The sequence below is a fragment of the Salvelinus namaycush genome, chromosome 15, assembly GCF_016432855.1.
Source record: "Salvelinus namaycush isolate Seneca chromosome 15, SaNama_1.0, whole genome shotgun sequence".
NCBI lineage: Eukaryota > Metazoa > Chordata > Actinopteri > Salmoniformes > Salmonidae > Salvelinus > Salvelinus namaycush.
Window position 1 is genome coordinate 37670603 of NC_052321.1, and position 18330 is coordinate 37688932.

General features: G+C 49.3%; 1 protein-coding gene across 1 annotated transcript in view; it reads left to right on the forward strand.

Moving 5' to 3' along the window:
- Positions 1-18330, forward strand: part of syne1b (spectrin repeat containing, nuclear envelope 1b) — a 131597-nt gene that overhangs the window by 58003 nt on the left and 55264 nt on the right. The window contains exons 69-95 of the mRNA XM_039009135.1: positions 795-1044; positions 1307-1464; positions 1685-1855; positions 2142-2468; positions 5856-6008; positions 6573-6752; positions 6923-7069; positions 7284-7409; positions 7759-7935; positions 8731-8996; positions 9564-9813; positions 9909-10184; positions 10315-11949; positions 12207-12380; positions 12674-12837; positions 13358-13502; positions 13741-13959; positions 14358-14632; positions 14924-15089; positions 15356-15511; positions 15751-15903; positions 16084-16266; positions 16533-16670; positions 16993-17178; positions 17450-17572; positions 17650-17832; positions 18045-18188. Of these exons, the coding sequence (XP_038865063.1) occupies positions 795-1044; positions 1307-1464; positions 1685-1855; positions 2142-2468; positions 5856-6008; positions 6573-6752; positions 6923-7069; positions 7284-7409; positions 7759-7935; positions 8731-8996; positions 9564-9813; positions 9909-10184; positions 10315-11949; positions 12207-12380; positions 12674-12837; positions 13358-13502; positions 13741-13959; positions 14358-14632; positions 14924-15089; positions 15356-15511; positions 15751-15903; positions 16084-16266; positions 16533-16670; positions 16993-17178; positions 17450-17572; positions 17650-17832; positions 18045-18188 (6525 nt within the window). The remainder of the gene's footprint in view (positions 1-794; positions 1045-1306; positions 1465-1684; positions 1856-2141; positions 2469-5855; positions 6009-6572; positions 6753-6922; positions 7070-7283; positions 7410-7758; positions 7936-8730; positions 8997-9563; positions 9814-9908; positions 10185-10314; positions 11950-12206; positions 12381-12673; positions 12838-13357; positions 13503-13740; positions 13960-14357; positions 14633-14923; positions 15090-15355; positions 15512-15750; positions 15904-16083; positions 16267-16532; positions 16671-16992; positions 17179-17449; positions 17573-17649; positions 17833-18044; positions 18189-18330) is intronic.

Below are 18330 nucleotides of genomic sequence, written 5' to 3' on the forward strand. Positions count from 1 at the left end.
TATTGTAACCAAATATCCAAAACAGATTCAGTGAAAACAAAAATCTGACACTGATTGATTTATCAAGATGAGTCCCCATGCTTTTCTCAAACCAGCGCGATGGCATTGTCCCAATCAAAACGGCGTGGAAATGATCATCTAGACCGCACACGGCTGTTGTTGCTGTACATTTATTATAACAGTTGGAGGACGTTGGACGTTTCAGTGAGCAACAATTTGATACATGCCTTCAATTGCGTTAGCCTTTTATTGCAATATTATATTTTCGTCGTTCAGTGATATTTATTCCCGCAGTAATTCATTATGCATCCATCCAGTTGTGGTTTAGGAAATGTGCATGTTTTGGTGGGCAATGCGAAGTGATGGGCGAAATGACATGCCTTGCAAAGTTTAGAACTGCCACGGGGATGGTAACAGCTTAGTAACTGGCGCTGCCTAGCAACTATCATTATAAATCATCAAATCTTACGCCGGACTTAGCTGCAACTAGTCTTATTTTTGGTTGGTGCAAAAGGTGTAAACTCTGATCACAAAGTCAGACGTAGCTACGACCAACATAGCATTCAAGACCAACTGTTTTTTATGCCCAACTGGTCCAACAGGCCCCTGATGTATTGAATATAATGGATCATATTCAAAATAGTTTTCTAAATAGATGTTGTTCAGCATTGGGAAAAATGCCTATCTTTGCCTGTTGGCGCGAGATGTACAGTATAATGGCGTTGGAATGTCCAGTAATATTTCGTAATGGCCAGTGTAAATAATGAGAGCTGTCTCTCTGCGTTCATTCCCAGGAGCTGCAACTCCAGTGCACGGAGGGCCAGGCCCTGCTCAACACCCTGCTAGACAGTAGAGACCAGGTTGTGCCATGGGGGGTCCCTCAGATCGAGGACCGGGTCCTGGAGACTGTGCAGCAAGACTGGCGGTTGTACCAGGGGAGGCTGGGAGACACCAGGGGCCAGCTCAACAGTGCCCTGGCCAAGCTCCGCCAGATGGAGCAGAAGTTTCAGCGTCTGGACAGCTGGCTGAAGAGCATGGAGAGCAAAGGTCAACTACGAAGCCATCGGAGGTCAGACCGCGCCACCAAGGACGCTCAGCTGCAACTAATTAAGGTCAGCAGTGGTTCAGAGTAGATTGCTGTGAAACACTAAGTGACGTCAATGATGATGTTGTTTATTGTTATATTAGTAGTTACAGTCTTGTTTGTGTGCGTTATGCAGTAAGGGGTAGCATGTAGCCTTCCTCCTTCAGTGCTCTTGTGTTTTAATAAATGATATGCCCTATTTATATGTGTCTCTCTGTATACAGGGTTGGCAGGAGGAGGTGCTGGTGTACCAGGAGGAGGTGGAGGGTCTGAGTGTTCTAGCCCAGCAAGTGTTGGACGAGACCCACATCAGCAGCCGGGTCAGCACCAGAGCTACCCAGCTCACCGCCCGCTACCACGCCATGCTACTGCACCTACTGGTATGGAACACTTAAAGACGCACACACACACACACACACACTGACGCATACAACCACATGTAACACAGTAGATTTCATCCCTGTCCTGTCCTGACCTGGGCACGGACCAGGGACCTTCTGCTCAACAACACTTTGCACTCACAAAGCTCTGAAACCACAGTGCAAGATCTGACAATTTTGTCTCTCGCTTTTTCCTAAACTGTCTGTGTTTATGACGTAGGAGAGCATCAAGCAGCTGCAGGAGGAGGTGTATTGCATAGAGGAGGCCCAGAGTGTGTTCAGTACCTTCTCTGATTGGCTGAGCTCTGCCAAGAACAACTTCAGCACCGTGGCCATCAGCATCGACGTAGTGGACCGTGTTGCCATGGAGAGGAAGAAGAAGAAACTGGAGGTACAGTTATAGTCTCTTCTTACAGCTGCTCCCTTGTCTGGCATAAGAGAGACTACAGTCTGAGCTTCAGCTAAATGGAAGCCATGCCTCAAGTGACTTAGTTGGTAGACAACAACTGTTAGCGTAGCAAAAGTAAGCTCTTTTGAACCACTTGTGAGTGCGGGCCTAGTGTGTTTTAGCATTGCAGTGACACTCCCTTTGCTTTGCTTCATCCTCTGAGAACATTATGGTCCCAGGCATAATGGTTTCTGCTTTCTTTCTATGTATATGTATGTCTGTCCTCTAGGCTCTGCAGGGTGACATGGAGCAAGGCCACAGCTTCCTGAGGACGATGCGTGAGAAGACGGAGCGAGCCATGGCCTTCCTGGAGGAACCAGAGGCAGACCAGCTGAGGGAGGAGGTGGACGCCCATCTCTCCCAACTAGAGGGCCTGATGGTTGGGCTACGCACTGAACACAGCTCCCTGGAGAAATGCATCTCCCTTTCCAAAGACTTCCTGGACAAGTACAAGGCCCAGGCTCAGTGGCTCACAGAGACCAAGGCTCTGCTAGGGATGCCTGTTGAACCCAAAGCTGAGCTCTATCAGAAGAAGGCCCAGTTAGCCAAATACAAGGTATGAACAGATCTATCTACAGTTGAAGTCGGAAGTTTACATACACTTAGGTTAGAGTCATTAAAACTAGTTTTTCAACCACCTCACAAATCTATTGTTAACAAACTATAGTTTTGGCAAGCCGGTTAGGACATCTACTTTGTGCATGACACAAGTAATTTTTCCAACAATTGTTCACAGACAGATTATTTCTGTCACGAACGTTGTGGTAAGGGACCAAAATGCAGCGTGGTTTGGGTTCATCATCTTTATTTAATGTGAACCGGCAAAAAACAAGAAAGAAGAAAGAAACGAACGTGAAGCTATGCAGTGCTCAAGGCAACTATACACAAACAAGATCCCACAACAAACAGGTGGGAAAAGGCTGCCTAAATATGATCCCCAATCAGAGACAACGATAGACAGCTGCCTCTGATTGGGAACCATACCAGGCCAACATAGAAATAACAAAACTAGAGTACCCACCGTAGTCACACCCCGACCTAACCCAATTTAGAGAACAAAGGATCTCTAAGGTCAGGGCGTGACAGTACCCCCCCCCCCCCCCCCAAAGGTGCGGACTCCGGTCGGACCCTCCCCTATAGAGTCGGGCATCTAGCCTCGGTGGCGGCTCCGGTGCGGGACGTAGACCCCGCTCCGCTCGCGGATCGGCCCCGCTTCGGTGGCGACTGGTGCGGGGACCGTCGCCTGAAGTTCCGGACCATGGATCGTCGCCGGAGGAACCGGGCCGTGGACCATCGCCGGAGGAACCGGACCGGGAACCCTCGCTGAAGGCTCTGGACTGGGAACCCTCGCAGGAGGCTCTGGACTGGGAAACCTCACAGAAGGCTCTGGACTAGGAACCCTCGCTGGAGGCTCCGGACTGGGAACCCTCGCAGGAGGCTCTGGACTAGGAACCCCCGCAGGAGGCTCTGGACTGGGAACCCTCGCAGGAGGCTCTGGACTAGGAACCCTCGCTGGAGGCTCCGGACTGGGAACCCTCGCAGGAGGCTCTGGACTGGGAACCCTGGCAGGAGGCTCTGGACCATGGATCCTCACTGGAGGCTCCGGGGCCATGGATCATCACTGGACGCTCCGGGCCATGGATCATCACTGGAGGCTCCGGGCCATGGATCATCACTGGAGGCTCCGGGCCATCGATCATCACTGGAGGCAATGGATCATCGCTGGAGGCTCCGGACTGGGAACCGTCGCTGGAGGCTCCGGACTGGGAACCGTCGCTGGAGGCACCGGACTGGGAACCGTCGCTGGAGGCTCTGGACTGCAGACCGTCGCTGGAGGCTCTGGACTGCAGACCATCGCTGGAGGCTCTGGACTGCAGACCGTCGCTGGAGGCTCTGGACTGCAGACCGTCGCTGGAGGCTCTGGACTGCAGACCGTCGCTGGGCGGCTCTTGACTGCCGACTGTCGCCGGAGGCTCTGGACTCCCGACCGTCGCCGGAGGCTCTGGACTACAGACTGTGGCTGGAGGCTGGAGGCTCTGGACTGCAGACCGTCGCTGGAGGCTCCGGACTGCCGACCGTCACTAGAGGCTCTGGACTGCGGACCGTCACTAGAGGCTCTGGACTGCAGACCGTCGCTGGAGGTTCTGGACTGCCGACCGTCGCTGGAGGTTCTGGACTGCCGACCGTCGCTGGAGGCTATGGACTGCCAACCATCACTGGGCGGCTCTGGACTGCCGACTGTCGCTGGAGGCTCTGGACTAGGAACCCTCGCTGGAGGCTCCGGACTTGGAACCCTCGCAGGAGGCTCAGGACCGGGAACCCTCGCAGGAGGCTCTGGACCATGGATCCTCACTGGAGGCTCCGGGCCATGGATCATCACTGGAGGCTCCGGGCCATGGATCATCACTGGAGGCTCCGGGCCATCGATCATCACTGGAGGCTCTGGGCAATGGATCATCGCTGGAGGCTCCGGACTGGGAACCGTTGCTGGAGGCTCCGGACTGGGAACCGTCGCTGGAGGCTCCTGACTGCAGACCATCGCTGGAGGCTCTGGACTGCAGATCGTCGCTGGAGGCTCTGGACTGCAGACCGTCGCTGGAGGCTCTGGACTGCAGACTGTGGCTGGAGGCTCTGGACTGCCGACTGTCGCTGGAGGCTCTGGACTGCTGACTGTCGCTGGAGGCTCTGGACTGCTGACTGTCGCTGGAGGCTCTGGACTGCAGACTGTGGCTGGAGGCTCTGGACTGCAGACCGTCGCTGGAGGCTCTGGACTGCCGACAGTCACTGGAGGCTCTGGACTTCCGACCGTCGCTGGAGGCTCCGGACTGCCGACCGTCGCTGGAGGTTCAGGACTGCCGACCGTCGCTGGAGGTTCAGGACGGCAGACCGTCGCTGGAGGCTCCGGACTGCTGACCGTTGCTGGAGGCTCCGGACTGCCGACCGTCCCTGGAGGCTCTGGACTGCAGACCGTCGCAGCAGGCTCTGGACTGCCGACCGTCGCTGGTCGCTGGAGGCCTGGTGCGTGGAGCTGGCACAGGACGTACCGGGCTGGGGAGACGCACAGGAGGCCTGGAGCATGGAGCCGGCACAGGACGTACCGGGCTGGGGAGACTCACAGAAGACCTGGTGCGTGGAGCTGGCACAGGACGTACCGGGCTGGGGAGACGTGTGTCGACGGTGTTGTCGTTGTTGCTCCCTCGCTGCCTCCGCCTGCTTCCATGGCAGGCTTCTGTCTCCTGCCATGATTTTGTCCCACGTTCAGGATGTCCTCCACTCTTGGCTTTCCTCCCAGGCCCAGGATCCCTGCTCCTCCTGGGCACGCTGCTTTGTCCTGGGGTGGTGGGATCTTCTGTAACGATCTTTGTTGGAAGGACCAAGATGCAGCGTGGGGTAAGTTAATAATTTTTATTTATGATAACCGGCACAAAACAAGAAAGAGTAACAAACGAAACGTACCGCTTTGTAGGGCTAAAAAGCAACAATACAAAAACAAGATCCCACAACCACAGTGGGGAAAAGGCTGCCTAAATATGATCCCCAATCAGAGACAACGATTGACAGCTTCCTCTGATTGGGAACCATATCAGGCCAACATAGAAATACAAAAACTGGATTACCCACCCTAGTCACACCCTGACCTAACCAAAATAGAGAATAAAAAGGATCTCTAAGGTCAGGGCGTGACAAATAAATAATTCTCTCTACTATTATTCTCACATTTCACATTCTTAAAATAAAGTGGTGATCCTAACTGACCTAAAACAGGGAATTTGTATCAGGATTAAACGTCTGGAATTGTGAAAAACTGAGTTTAAATGTATTTGTCTAAGGTGTATGTAAACTTCCGACTTCAACTGTATCTATGTGTGCCTTGTAAAAATAGACATATCATCAACAACTGATTCATTATTGACATTCAAAGGATGTTTTTCCTCTTACATAGACGATCCAGCAGACAGTGCAGTCTCACGAGTCAGCGGTGAGGTCTGTGGTTGAGAAAGGAGAGGCTCTGCTGGATTCGGTCCGCGACCCTACCATCAGGGACAACATGAGCAGACTACAGACAGACTACCAGGACCTCTGCACTGCAGCCAGGGTAGGTGTTCTACTACAGTACACATGATTACCTTTTAAATTATTAGAAAGATTCCTTGGTTTATAGTTGTTTAGTCTTTTGTGACAGACTAGCTAGCTACCTAGAGCATGCAACCAAAATGTGTCATTGTCCTACCTGATTGATGTGGTGGCTGAGACTACTGTAGCTTTGTCTATAAGGTAAAAATAGTCATCCTGTACTATTTACAGGGCCAGGTCCAGAGTCTGATGGAGTGGGTGAAGGAGCATGAAGGCTACAGCAGTGAGCTCCAGGAGGTGGAGAAGTGGCTCCTTCAGATGTCCAGTAGGCTGGTCACCTCAGACTCCATGCAGACCTGCAGCATGGAGACGGCCACACAGCAACTGGCTCGGCACAAGGTGAGTAGATTCATTAAGTTGTGGATTGGAACCGTATGACAATCCATGAGAATGAAATGACGCAATAACACCTGTTAGCGTGACAATGGAATTATGCTTCTGAAGTTCTAAACCAGCATTCTAAAATGGCAATTTAGAAGTTTTGGGGTTTATAATCATAACCCTTGTCTGTCACATTTCTTCTCAGGCAATCATGGAGGAGATAGCTAGCTTCGAGGAGCGCCTGACCAGTCTGAAGGAGAAGGGAGATGACCTGATGTCCAACTGTACTACAGACCAGGTGCAGGCTAAGATCAGCCAGCAGGTCCAGGCTCACCAGCAGGGCACCAGAGACAGTTACTCAGCCATCTGCAGCACCGCACAGCGTGTGAGTACTATAGTAACACTCTACTCTAAGCTAAGCTACGCTACGCTGGTCTGCTCTGTTCTGCTCTACTCTAATCTACTATACTCTACTCTGATCTGCTCTCCGCTACACTACTCTACTCACTTACCGGCTACATCTCTTCACTTGTGTGTCTGTGTCTGCTTCATCAGGTGTACCAAAGTCTTGACAGGGAGCTGCAGAAACATGTCAGTCACCAGGACACTCTGCAGCAGTGCCAGACCTGGCTCTCCACTGTCCATGAGGAGCTCCGGCTGCGTTGTCAACCTCCCTCTGGCCTGCAGGAGGCCCTCAAACAGGTTACTGACTGACTGCTCCCTGCTCTTTTATAGGCAGAGAATGAGAATCAAATGACACAATAATGGTGTTTTCATGGCAATGTAATGCCTTAGAATTCTGGAATGTTCGTGGTCAGGTGAAAATAGAATGGGAAAACCTGGGTAAATAAGGGAAATGAACAAATTAAAATGTTTTATCAAGCTGATTACATTTGTTTGTATATTACCTGTACAGGTGAAGCACTACAGGGCTCTACAGGAGCAAGCCAGTACATACCTGGACCTGGTGTGTTCTGTGTGTGACCTATCTGATGATGCTGTGAGAGTCACTGTTGCTGAGGTCCAGCGGGTCAAACACACGGTGTGTAGGCTGGTCTTACCGTACATTCACTTCTGGTCATCATCACATCATCCTTACCATATTGACAACAGGGTTTTCACCATGAGTTTCAGGCATTTGCCATATGTAATGCATACATCTTACTCTCACTATCTCTCATAATAAAAACAACATTAGTTCAGGGCATGAGAGTTCAGGGAAAATATGTAGCCCTGTAAAATAGGCATACAACAACCAGTAAAGATATCATAAAGCTGAAGTACATAAAGTATCACAATAAAACATTCCCATATTCATACGTTGACTTCATGTTGTTGTGCGCTCTGCTGTATGCTTCATGTTGTTGTACACTGTACTGTTTACTGTACAGATCGAGGAGAGGATGTCTAGCTCCCAGGAGCTGTCGGAGGGCTGGAAGGAGATAAAGGAGCAGAAGCAGGAGCTGTCTGGTCTGTTCCAGGACATGGAGCAGCAGCTCCTCAGTCTCTCCAGAAGACCAGCCGAGCTCGAGACCAAGATCGCCCACAACATGCTCACCCAGGCCAAGGTAGAGATCTGATGACAGACCAAGGTGGTCAAAACGTTGTCACCAATAAACCACATAGGAGCATAGACTGCAGTCCCACTCCCCAGCTTGGTCTCATAGACTAGACGTAACATAGTAAACGAAAATCCAGGACACTCAAATTAGTATGATATGTTACATTTGGTATGTTTACATAAGACAGAAGGTTACTTAAGGCAAAAACAAAAGGAGGGTGGTTGGTCGGCGTATAACGCAAACGTCTAGCAACACAAAGGTTGCGTGTTCGAATCTCATCACGGAAAACTTTAGCAGTTGAACTAATTAGTAACTTTGCAACTACTTACTACTTTTGAGATACTTTGCAACTGCTTAGCATGTTAGTTAACCTTTCCCCTAACCCTAACCTTTTAACCTAACTCCTAACCCTAACCCCTAGCCTAGATAACGTTAGCCACCTAGTTAATGTTAGCCTCAACAAATTGTAATTCGTAACATATCATTCGAATTGCAATTCGTAACATTTCATACAAAATGGATGATGGACATCCACAAATTAATACTTACATACCAAACGTAACATATCATTCTAATTTGAGTGTCCCGGATTTTTGTTTACTATGTTACGTCTACCCCGAGTCCAGGTTGCACTCCCATCTTCCCTACCTTCTTTAAAAATCTTAAATTAGATGAAAAATGTGTAGTTGTCAATATCAGTTTCACAGATTTAGGAAATTGCTCACATACAACTAACACAGCATGAGACAAAACATGCACATTGATCAAATCCAAGTAATGTTTCTCTACTCTCTTCAACAGGAGTTCAGCAATCAGCTGCAGAGTAAACAAGCCACCCTAACCAGGATGACAGAGAGTGTGAATCGTCTGACTGAGGGCCAGGCCAGCCCGGAGCATGGGGAAGTAGGGCGTCTGAGCCACTCCTGGCTGGAGCTGTGTCACCAGGCTAACAGGCTGCAGGATCAGAGGCAGGAGGACCTGCAGAGGACCCAGGAGTACCACGACTGCATCACAGCCATGGAGGCACTGTTTGAGCAGGTGTCCAAGGAGTGGGACAACCTGGCCAGGTGGGGTCATCTATCTATTTGAAACACACAACTGAGTTACTACAGGATGGGAACTAGAAGTGTATGCAATATAGGTGTATTGCAATAACTTTGCTCTGATTCCACCCGTAATAGTATTACAATACACTATTAAAGTGATTACTTTATGTATTGATAACATCACAAAAAAGCAACAACTTAAAATATATTTAATATATTTAATATAAAATAATATATATTCTGTATGGCCAAATCCCAGCCAGTCTTGTTGCTATGTGGGTTGCTAGTGAATGAGCAGTCCCTTTCATAGCAAAAGTATATTGATGTGGGATCAGTCTCCAGAGCACATAGAAGACTGACTCTATGTGGAATAGCTGAATAATCATAGTTGCCATGACAGTGGCAACATGACTTAAGAGTTCGGGAGCTGTACCAACATTCTAAAAACCATGACAATGGGTCTCAAACATTCTTCTTGAACAGTATAACTGAACTTCTTCTGTCACCATCATCACTAGAATGTGTGTTAGCTTTGAAAAATTGTTATTGTGGAATCCAGTCATTGAATATCTTCCTTTTCTCTCCAAGGACTGATGCTGAAAGTTCATCTGAGCACTTGGAGGCGTTGAAAAAACTTTCCGTGGCTCTCAGAGACCAGAAGGGAACTCTGGAGGACCTGAAGGACCAGAGGCAGAAAGTCATCTACCATCTGAATCTTGACGATAAAGAGCTGGTCAAAGAGCAAATCGGCCACTTCGAGCAGCGCTGGGCTCAGCTACAGAGCCTCATCGACAGGAAGATCCAGGACTCGGTGCTGACCCTGGAGGACATGGCCCAGGTGTGTGTGTGGCGGGAGGGGAGTGTTGGGAAAGGTAGAAGACACATTTCTGGTCTAACCTATGGGCAATTAAGTATCTATTCTATTCTATTCAGGTGGAGGCCCGTCTGAGGGAGGCCAGGGAGTGGGCCGAGGAGCAGCAGCCTGCCCTGTCTGAAGCCATGAAGATGAGTCCTCCTCCAGAGTTGTCCCAAAGCTTCCTGTTTGACCACCTCAGCATCTGCAGTGAACTGGAGGCTAAGCAGCTGCTTCTGGCTCAGGCCATGACCGACGCTGACCGCGTCCTGGCTCACCTGGGGCTCAACGAGCGCCAGCGCCTGCAGCAGCTCATCTCAGACACCCAGGCTGAGGTGGAGTCACTCAGTGTGAAGGTGGGTGTTTAAAAAAATATATAAGACTATTTGGGTTTCTGACACTTGCACATGCCTGTTTGACTTATGCTTATACTGTATTCATGCTATTATCTTTTTTACATGTCTTTATTGTGTAAATAAAATAAAGGTGGCCCAGAGGAGGAAGCACCTCAGCAAGGCCTTCACAGAGAGAACACAGTTCCTGCAGGCTGTCAACCAGTCCATCACCTGGGTCCAGCAGAATGAGAAGAAGGCCCAGGCAGAGGAGTACATCGCCCTGCTACCTGACGACCTGGCCAAGCAGGTGCGAACCTGCAGGAACATCCAGAGCAGCCTAAAGGCCTACCAGAGCGAGCTGACCTCCCTGTGGTCCCAAGGCAGAGACCTGATGAGGGACGCCACCGAGGACGAGAAGGCTGAGATGCTCACCAAGCTGCAGGAGCTGCAGAACATCTTTGAGAAGGCCCTGCAGAAGTGTGGCCAGAGGCTCCAGGAGCTGGAAAAGGTGCTTGTCTCCAGAAAGTACTTCAAGGCAGACCTGGAGAAGACATGTCAGTGGTTGAAACAGGCAGACATAGTGACCTTCCCTGAGATTAACCTCATGAATGGTGACTTGGAGCTGAACGTGCAGCTGTTGAAGTACCAGCAGATAGTAGAGCAGGCGATGGAATATGAAAACCTCCTACTGATCGTCCAGAGAGCTGGTCAGGAGATCCTGCCCACTCTGAATGAAGTGGACCACTGTTACTTGGACGAGAAACTCAATGCTCTCCCACAGCAATACAATAGCATACTAGCTCTGGCCAAAGAGAAACAGGAGAAGATTGAACAGGCCATTCTATCCAGAAAGGAGTATGCCTCCTTCATAGATGTAACACATCATGCATTGAAGGAGCTTGAGGAGCAGTTCCATAACTTGGGGACTCAGCCTGTCGGTCTACAGACAGAGGAGGTTGTCAGTTTACAGAACAATTACAAAGCTCTTCAGGTAGATCTGAGCAACCTTGGTCTGGCTGTCAGTGAACTAAACCAGAAGAAAGAAGGATTCCGAAGCACCGGTCAACCCTGGCGGCCTGAAGAGATGACCCAGCTGGTGAGCCTCTACAATGGGCTCAAGAGGCTCATCGAACAGCGGGTGGAGCACCTCGACGACACGCTGGAGTCCTTCGAGGACCACAATGCCATGGCCATGCAGGTAGACTCAGAGCTGAAGGCTACCAAAGAACAGCTGGTCAAGGTCAACGCAGAGACTCAGTCGGCGGAGGAGAGGCTGAAGAACTACCATTCCCTGGCCGGGAGTCTCCAGAGCGCCAGCTCTCATCTTTCCAGACTCATGGAGCAGATGGACAACCTGGCTCCTCAGCTGGACCAGGCTGCCCACGAGGCCTCCAGAGAACAGGTGGTCTTGTGGCAGGAGGAGCTGCAGTCCCTGCAGTCTGCCGTAGGGGAGCTGATAGTGGAGTGTGAGAATAGGTTTGTCCAGAGTAAAGACTTTGAGACGGAGGTGAAGCGGACCCTGGACTGGCTGCAGCAAATCAGGGATGAGCTGGACTGTGCTGTGGTGGTGGACGTGAGGGTAGAGAAGGTCCAGGAGGAGATCAGGAAGCAGCAGATTATGCAGGAAGAGGTCCAGTCCAGGCTGAGGATTGTGGCTGCCCTGAGCAGCAGGGAGAAACAGAAGTACACCAGCGCCAATGAGCTGGTCCCAGCCCACGTTGACTTGAGCTTGGAGGAGATGGCCAAACTACAGGCTGATGTCCAACAGGCTCTGAGCTCCAAACAGGTGAAGTGATATCATATTGTCTCAATGTATTATAATATAAGGGAGTGGGGTTGCAAACGTCTGGAAAATATCCCAAATCTCCTAGGTGTTTATAAAATCTCAGTTGAAAGATTTCATCTGGGAACTTTGCGAACGTTTCTGGAATTTTTGTACGCTATGAGGGAGTAATAGTGACAATAACATAGCCTGTTTGTTGACATCTATTAGTATTGTTAGCTTCACATACTCACCATTTCCCTTCCCTGTCTGTTCTCCAGATCACCCTGGAGCAGGCCTTAGCGTTGTGTCAGAAGTACCACTTCCGGATGCAGTCAGCGTGTGAGTGGCTGGAGGACGCAGTGGCCTTCCTACAGCTAGCCAGCCTGGGGGTGGACGTAGAGAACTATGAAGAATGTCTACGCCAGCAGGAGGACATCATGGCCTCGGAGCAGGTAGGTGCTCCAATAACTTGTCTGGGTGAATAATGTAGAGCAAAAAATGAATCCGCGCAAAAATGTATAACGCTCCCAAAGTGTTTAGTTTAATAGGACGTTTTCGACGAACTGGGCCTTTGTCAGGACTAAATAAAGTGTGGTCTATTAGGATATGTTGCTACAAGGTCAAGCAAACTGAAGCGAAGCTTCAATTGCAACTTATATTCAAGAGTGATTTTTTTTTGATGTGATTGATTGTCTCTCCCTTTACCTCTCCCTTAACCACGTTCTCTTCCTGTGCCTCGTGCCAGGAGTTCTTGTGCCACCTGCAGGAGTTGGAGGCTCTGCCCCACCAGCTGGAGAACCTGGTGAACCCTACAGCCAAGGAGCAGCTTAGGCTGAGTGTGGAGTCTGCTCAGCAGAGAGGAGTGGAGGTCCGAGATCAGCTGCAGTGTCATCAGGACGTCCTGATCAGGTACAGGAAGTAAAGGAAACGGTTCAATTGTAACCAAAATATGGACATATAATATATGCCATTTAGTGGACGCTTTCATGCAAAGCGACTTAAAATCATTTGTGCATGGACAATATGGTTTTAAAAGTGTTGAATACAGAGAGAGCGACCTTGGTGCAGAGATGGGCAATTTAGTGTTATTGCTTATTGGCTGAAAGCCGTGGTATATCAGACCATGTATTACGGGTATGACAAAAAGTTACTTTTTACCGTTATTGCTATTATATTATAACCAGTTTATAATAGCAATAAGGTACCTCAGGGGTTTGTGGTATATGGACAATATACCACAGCCAATGGCGTTATTGCGTCATGCATAAGAATAGCCCCTAGCCGTGGTATATTGGCCATATACCACACCTCCTCAGCCTTATTGCTTAAATATCTTCTGTAATTACTTGGCTGCACCATGCATTTCCTTACTGGTACAATAAAGTTGGAATGGAATTGAATTAAATTGACTGTCCTGTATTGTCCCTAGCTGTGTTGCCCAGTGGAAGTCCTACCAGGAGACGAGGCAGACAGTGATTGAACTGATGAACGAGGCAGAGAAGAAGCTGACTGAGTTCTCCACCGCCAAGGCTGCCACCTTTCTGGAGGCAGAGGAGAAGCTCAGGAGTCATAGGGTAAAAGAGGACCATGGGAAAATAAAGACTTTCTTCTGTTTTGACTTTTACATTGCTTGATACATTTTGCTAATGGCGGCATAATTAGCCAAATGATGGCGTCATTGTACATTCATCTTTAGTAATCAAAGCACAAAGAAGTAAAGATGAGACTTTATTTATGAACACTCATAATATGCGAACTGACCACGACTCTTCTCTTGTGTGTATATTTCCTCCTCTCCTCCCTCCCTGCCAGTCCCTGGTGTCGATGGTGAATGGGTTCCAGGAGAAGCTGACCGGGCTGGAGGAGCAGGCATCCCAGCTGGAGCTGGTGGGTAGTGACGCCAGCAAGGCCACCATCAGCCGCTCCATGACCACGGTGTGGCAGCGCTGGACCCGGTTACGCAGCGTAGCACGAGGGCAGGAGAGGGTCCTAGAGGACACCGCCCAGGAGTGGAGGACCTTCAGAGAGAAGGTATGGTAGGCTACACAGAAACATGTGACTATGAGTGTGAGTACAGTGTGTTCATGAATAAACAGTGGAGAAGGCCATAATATCAACCTAAGTCCATGAATATAACTACTGTTCCCTAAGGAGGGCAACGAGGTACAACACAGTTAGGGGGACAAGAGTGCAATCCTCATAGCTCTCCATTGTACAGTATACTGACTGAAAGGGAACTAAACAGTATACTATCAGCACTTGCTGGATTATTTATTTGTTCCCCTTATGCCCTTTGTTGCTGTCTGCCGTAAAGGTTCTCTAAAGAGTGTACACTACTCCATAGTAGAAGCTAACAATGATGCTTTGTAAACAAGTCATTACAGGTTCAGCACACTTTCTAGATTTTCCCCCACCTGTGTTCCTTTCAGATGGTGAAGCTGAGGAACATGGTGGACGAGCTCCAGAGCCGTGTGATAGACTGTGCTGTGGAGAAGGCCTCCAAGGCTTCCTTACAGTCTGTGTTGGACCAGCATGAGCTGCTGATCCAGGACATGGAGAGGGAGCTGTCCTCCCTCACCCTGCTGCGTCAGTACGCCCTCAGCCTGCTCCATGACGTGGAGGTCCCCTCACCTTCCCCCACCTCCGAACAGGACGAACTGCCCAGTCTCAAGGAGATCAGAGCTGTACAAGACCGCATGGAAAGGTGCAGATCAAGATTGTTAGGTTTTGCGCAGTCTCGTCCCACAGCCGCTGTGGAGCTCCATGAGTCTGGCAATCGAGCCTATGTTTTGCATTTGCATAACAGATGGATTGGCAACTCAGGAATTAGATCTGTTGTTGTTTGCATTGAACAGAATAAGAGAGATAATTGTCCATTTAGTTACAAGTGGAAATTTTGTCTTCTGTATTTCCCAACCCTCCAGTTCAAAAACAGTTCAAATATCTTAGGAGGAACAGAATAATGGAGCTGAGTGGTTTTATGTCTCTCCACCAGTCTGCTGCAGCAGGCGCGTACCAAGCGTAGCCAGGCTGGGATGGAGCTGAGGGATAGAGAGGAGGTGGAGAAGAACCTGAGTGTGGTCAAAGCCTGGATCCAGGAGACCAGGGAGCTGCTTCTCAACCCTACCCCAGATATAGATGCTCTGCTGCAGGAGCTGGAGGTAAGCCGCAGACTAACCCTATGGAACTAGAGATTGAGTAAACACAATCTAACACATGATCACGTCATTTTTTTCAATTTTTGCAAATACAAAATTCCATTATGCATTTACTCAACTGTTGTATCAAGTACTACTGTATGCTAAGGCGTAGTCTCAGGCTGGGATCAAGGCTAGCTATGGCAAAAATTCAAGAATTGTTATGTGAGTGGCTTGTTTTTGAGTCTTGGTACATGTGCATGACCATGTTTCTCTTATGTATTGTACAGGTGGTGCACAGTGATGTGATCGGGTACCGTCAGCATTTGGATAAGATAGCAGAGCAGCAGCAGAGCAAGTATCTGGACCTGTACACCATCCTGCCCTCGGAGATCTCCATGCAGCTGGCTGAGGTGTCCCTCGCACTGGGGGCCATCGAGGACCAGGTACCCGGACTATCTAGCGCTTGCTATCTCTCACTGGGCCAGGTTCCTGGACACAGATTAAGCCTAGCCATGAACTAAAAAGCAGGTTCAATCTCGATTCAAATAGATTAGGCTTAATCTGTGTCCAGGAAACCAGTCCACTGCGTCAACTAACTGTATCTTTTACTATTGTAAATGTAAATGATTAGAGAAGTTATTACAGGGTTAAGTTTGTACGTTTCCCTTCTGAATTTCCTAAGGTTCTATCCAAAGAGAGAGAGATTCAGAAGACGAGAGACATCAAGGAGGACTTCAGCTCCAGGATCCATGACGTGTCGGAGAAGATGAAAGCCATCTCCGCCAGACTCAAAGACAAAGCCAGCGATGTCGAACACACTAAAGACGAGACCAAGGTGAGCGGGAGCTGAAGATGCTCATGCATATGACTCTGAATAAGGGTTTTGGGGGGTCAATTTATTGTCAATTCAATCAATTCAGGAAGTAAACTGAAATACATTCACAAACGTGAATGAGCACCCAGAGCTGCTATCTCGGTCAGTCCGTTTAACCCAGAGTTTCTCTCCTCTCCTCAGTGCCTTTGTGATGACCTGGAGAGCTGTCGTCGGACTCTCTCAGAGCTGGATGCTGCAGTCCAGGAGTTCAGCAGACGGAACCCCATCTTGGCCAAACAGCTGAGCGATGCCATAGTCAAGTTAGGAGACATCCACCACCACACTGCCCGACTGGCCGAGTGTAGAACCATCTGGCTCAAAAAGGTTAGGAACCAATTGGGGAAAAAACACAATATACATGAGAAGTCTTGTTGTTGTAACAATGTTGTTGTTACACTGAAAAGGTGGCATTAACGTACTGTGTTGCCCAGCCCAAAATGTTTATATGGGGCCATTTACTTTTAATTGTAAAAGGTGCTATTTATACCATAACGTACATTACCCATACATTGTCAGTGTCATTAAGATATGCATTTCCCTGCTGTTGTTCCCTGGTTCCTCAATTCCTCTCTGTTATCTCACCTGTCCAGGCCGATGCCCACCTAGAGGAGTACAGTGAGATGCTGGACTTCATAGTGAGGTGGTCGGAGAAAGCCAAGGGCCTGGTGAGGGCCAACATCATCTGGAACTCCTCCCCTCATCTGCAGGAACAAATAAGGATGTACCAGGTGGGTGGAGATATGAATAAACACATGTGGAGTTACCGGATTGAAATGCTGATACAGACTGTATGAAACTCTCCCTGTTCACTTCCACTGTACCATCTTCAACAATACTGGTGGTGTTTGTGTGTGTAAGGAAATAAACATGTGTTCTGTTCCCCTGTCTCCTATCATTATCTCTCCAGGATATTACTTATTTTCTTATTAACCGGCACCTCTTAGGGTCCATCCATCACTGGTTGGCCCCTTTTTTTTTTCATAAACAGTGTCCTCTTATTCCATTAATTTCCTGTGTTGTGTTTTCCCCCTCCCCTCCCCGTCCCATCAGTCTGTGCTGCGCGAGTCCCGGGAGCTCCATGGGGACCTGCAGGCCATGGGAGAGAAGGTGGATCTGCTGTCTGAGGTGCTGCAGACGGAGAACATGTCCCAGCAGGTGTGTGAGCTCAGCCGCCACACCGAGGAGCTCCAGCAGACCGTCAGGACACGCCTGCAGAGCCTACAGGACGCAGCCAAGGTACTGACTCAGACATACTGTATGCGCTGACCTTGCATTTTAGCCTAGCATCTGCTTTTACTCCAGCATTGTTGTTCGTCTTTGTCTCAGAGACGGTCGAATAGCTTTTAGCATCTCCGTGTTATTCTCACCTGTACATACAAATATATTTGATTGATTGACCTGTGTGTAGTGACAGACGGTTAACATGACTTGATTAGCTAGCCAGCTAGCCCTCAGAATATTTGGTTCTGAGATGAACCTGTGTGTGTGTCCTGTGTCGTCCTCTCAGAGTATGGAGCGTCTGGAGTACGAGGTGAAGACCCTACATGTTGCTCTGGAACAGGTCCAAGCTACACTGACCTCTCCTGAGCTGGCCCGACAGAGTCTCAAGGAACAACTGGCCCAGAGACAGGTAACTACCTCTTCCTCTGCTGCCGCTGCCGCTGCTGCTGCGGAGATTGTGACGTTCCCTCCTGTCTGTTTTCCTAGCGTCTTCTGTCGGAGATGGAGGGCTTCAAGCAGCAGGTGCAGGCGGTGCAGCTGTGTCAGAGCGCCCTGCGCGTCCCAGAGGAGGTGATGCCTGGCCTGGCTATCTGTCGCACGGCACTGGGCCTACAGCAGGAGGCCAGCCAGCTGCAGCATGTCGCAATACAGCAGTGCAACATTCTACAGGTAGGGAGGCCACAGCACAAGCATGAATAATTCATTCGATTGCCTGTAACTGAAGACTTGAGTTAGTTCCCCCGAGCTAATGGCTAGGTTTTGAGGGACACAGAAAGTCACGGTTTGAATCCGGTTGGCCACACCTGCAAGCCAAGAACAGTTGACCTCCTACATTGTGCACCAGTATCAACATTCCTTGATTTCCTGTTTCCCTTCTGTAGGAGGCTGTTGTGCAGTATGAGCAGTATGAGCAGGAGGTGAGGCACCTCCAGGGGCTGATAGAGGACGCCCACAGAGTCATCCAGGACCGACCCATTCCCACCAGCAACATCCAGGAGCTGCAGGCTCAGATTCTACACCATGAGGTACTCTACATACTGTAGCATTACCAATGGAAAGGAATGCAGCATTGTGAAAACATCTAGATCCAGGTGCTGGTAGGAACAACTAGGTACCCAAAGCAAAAAATCAACAACAACAAAAAGGACACTAGTTAAGCTGTAAAAT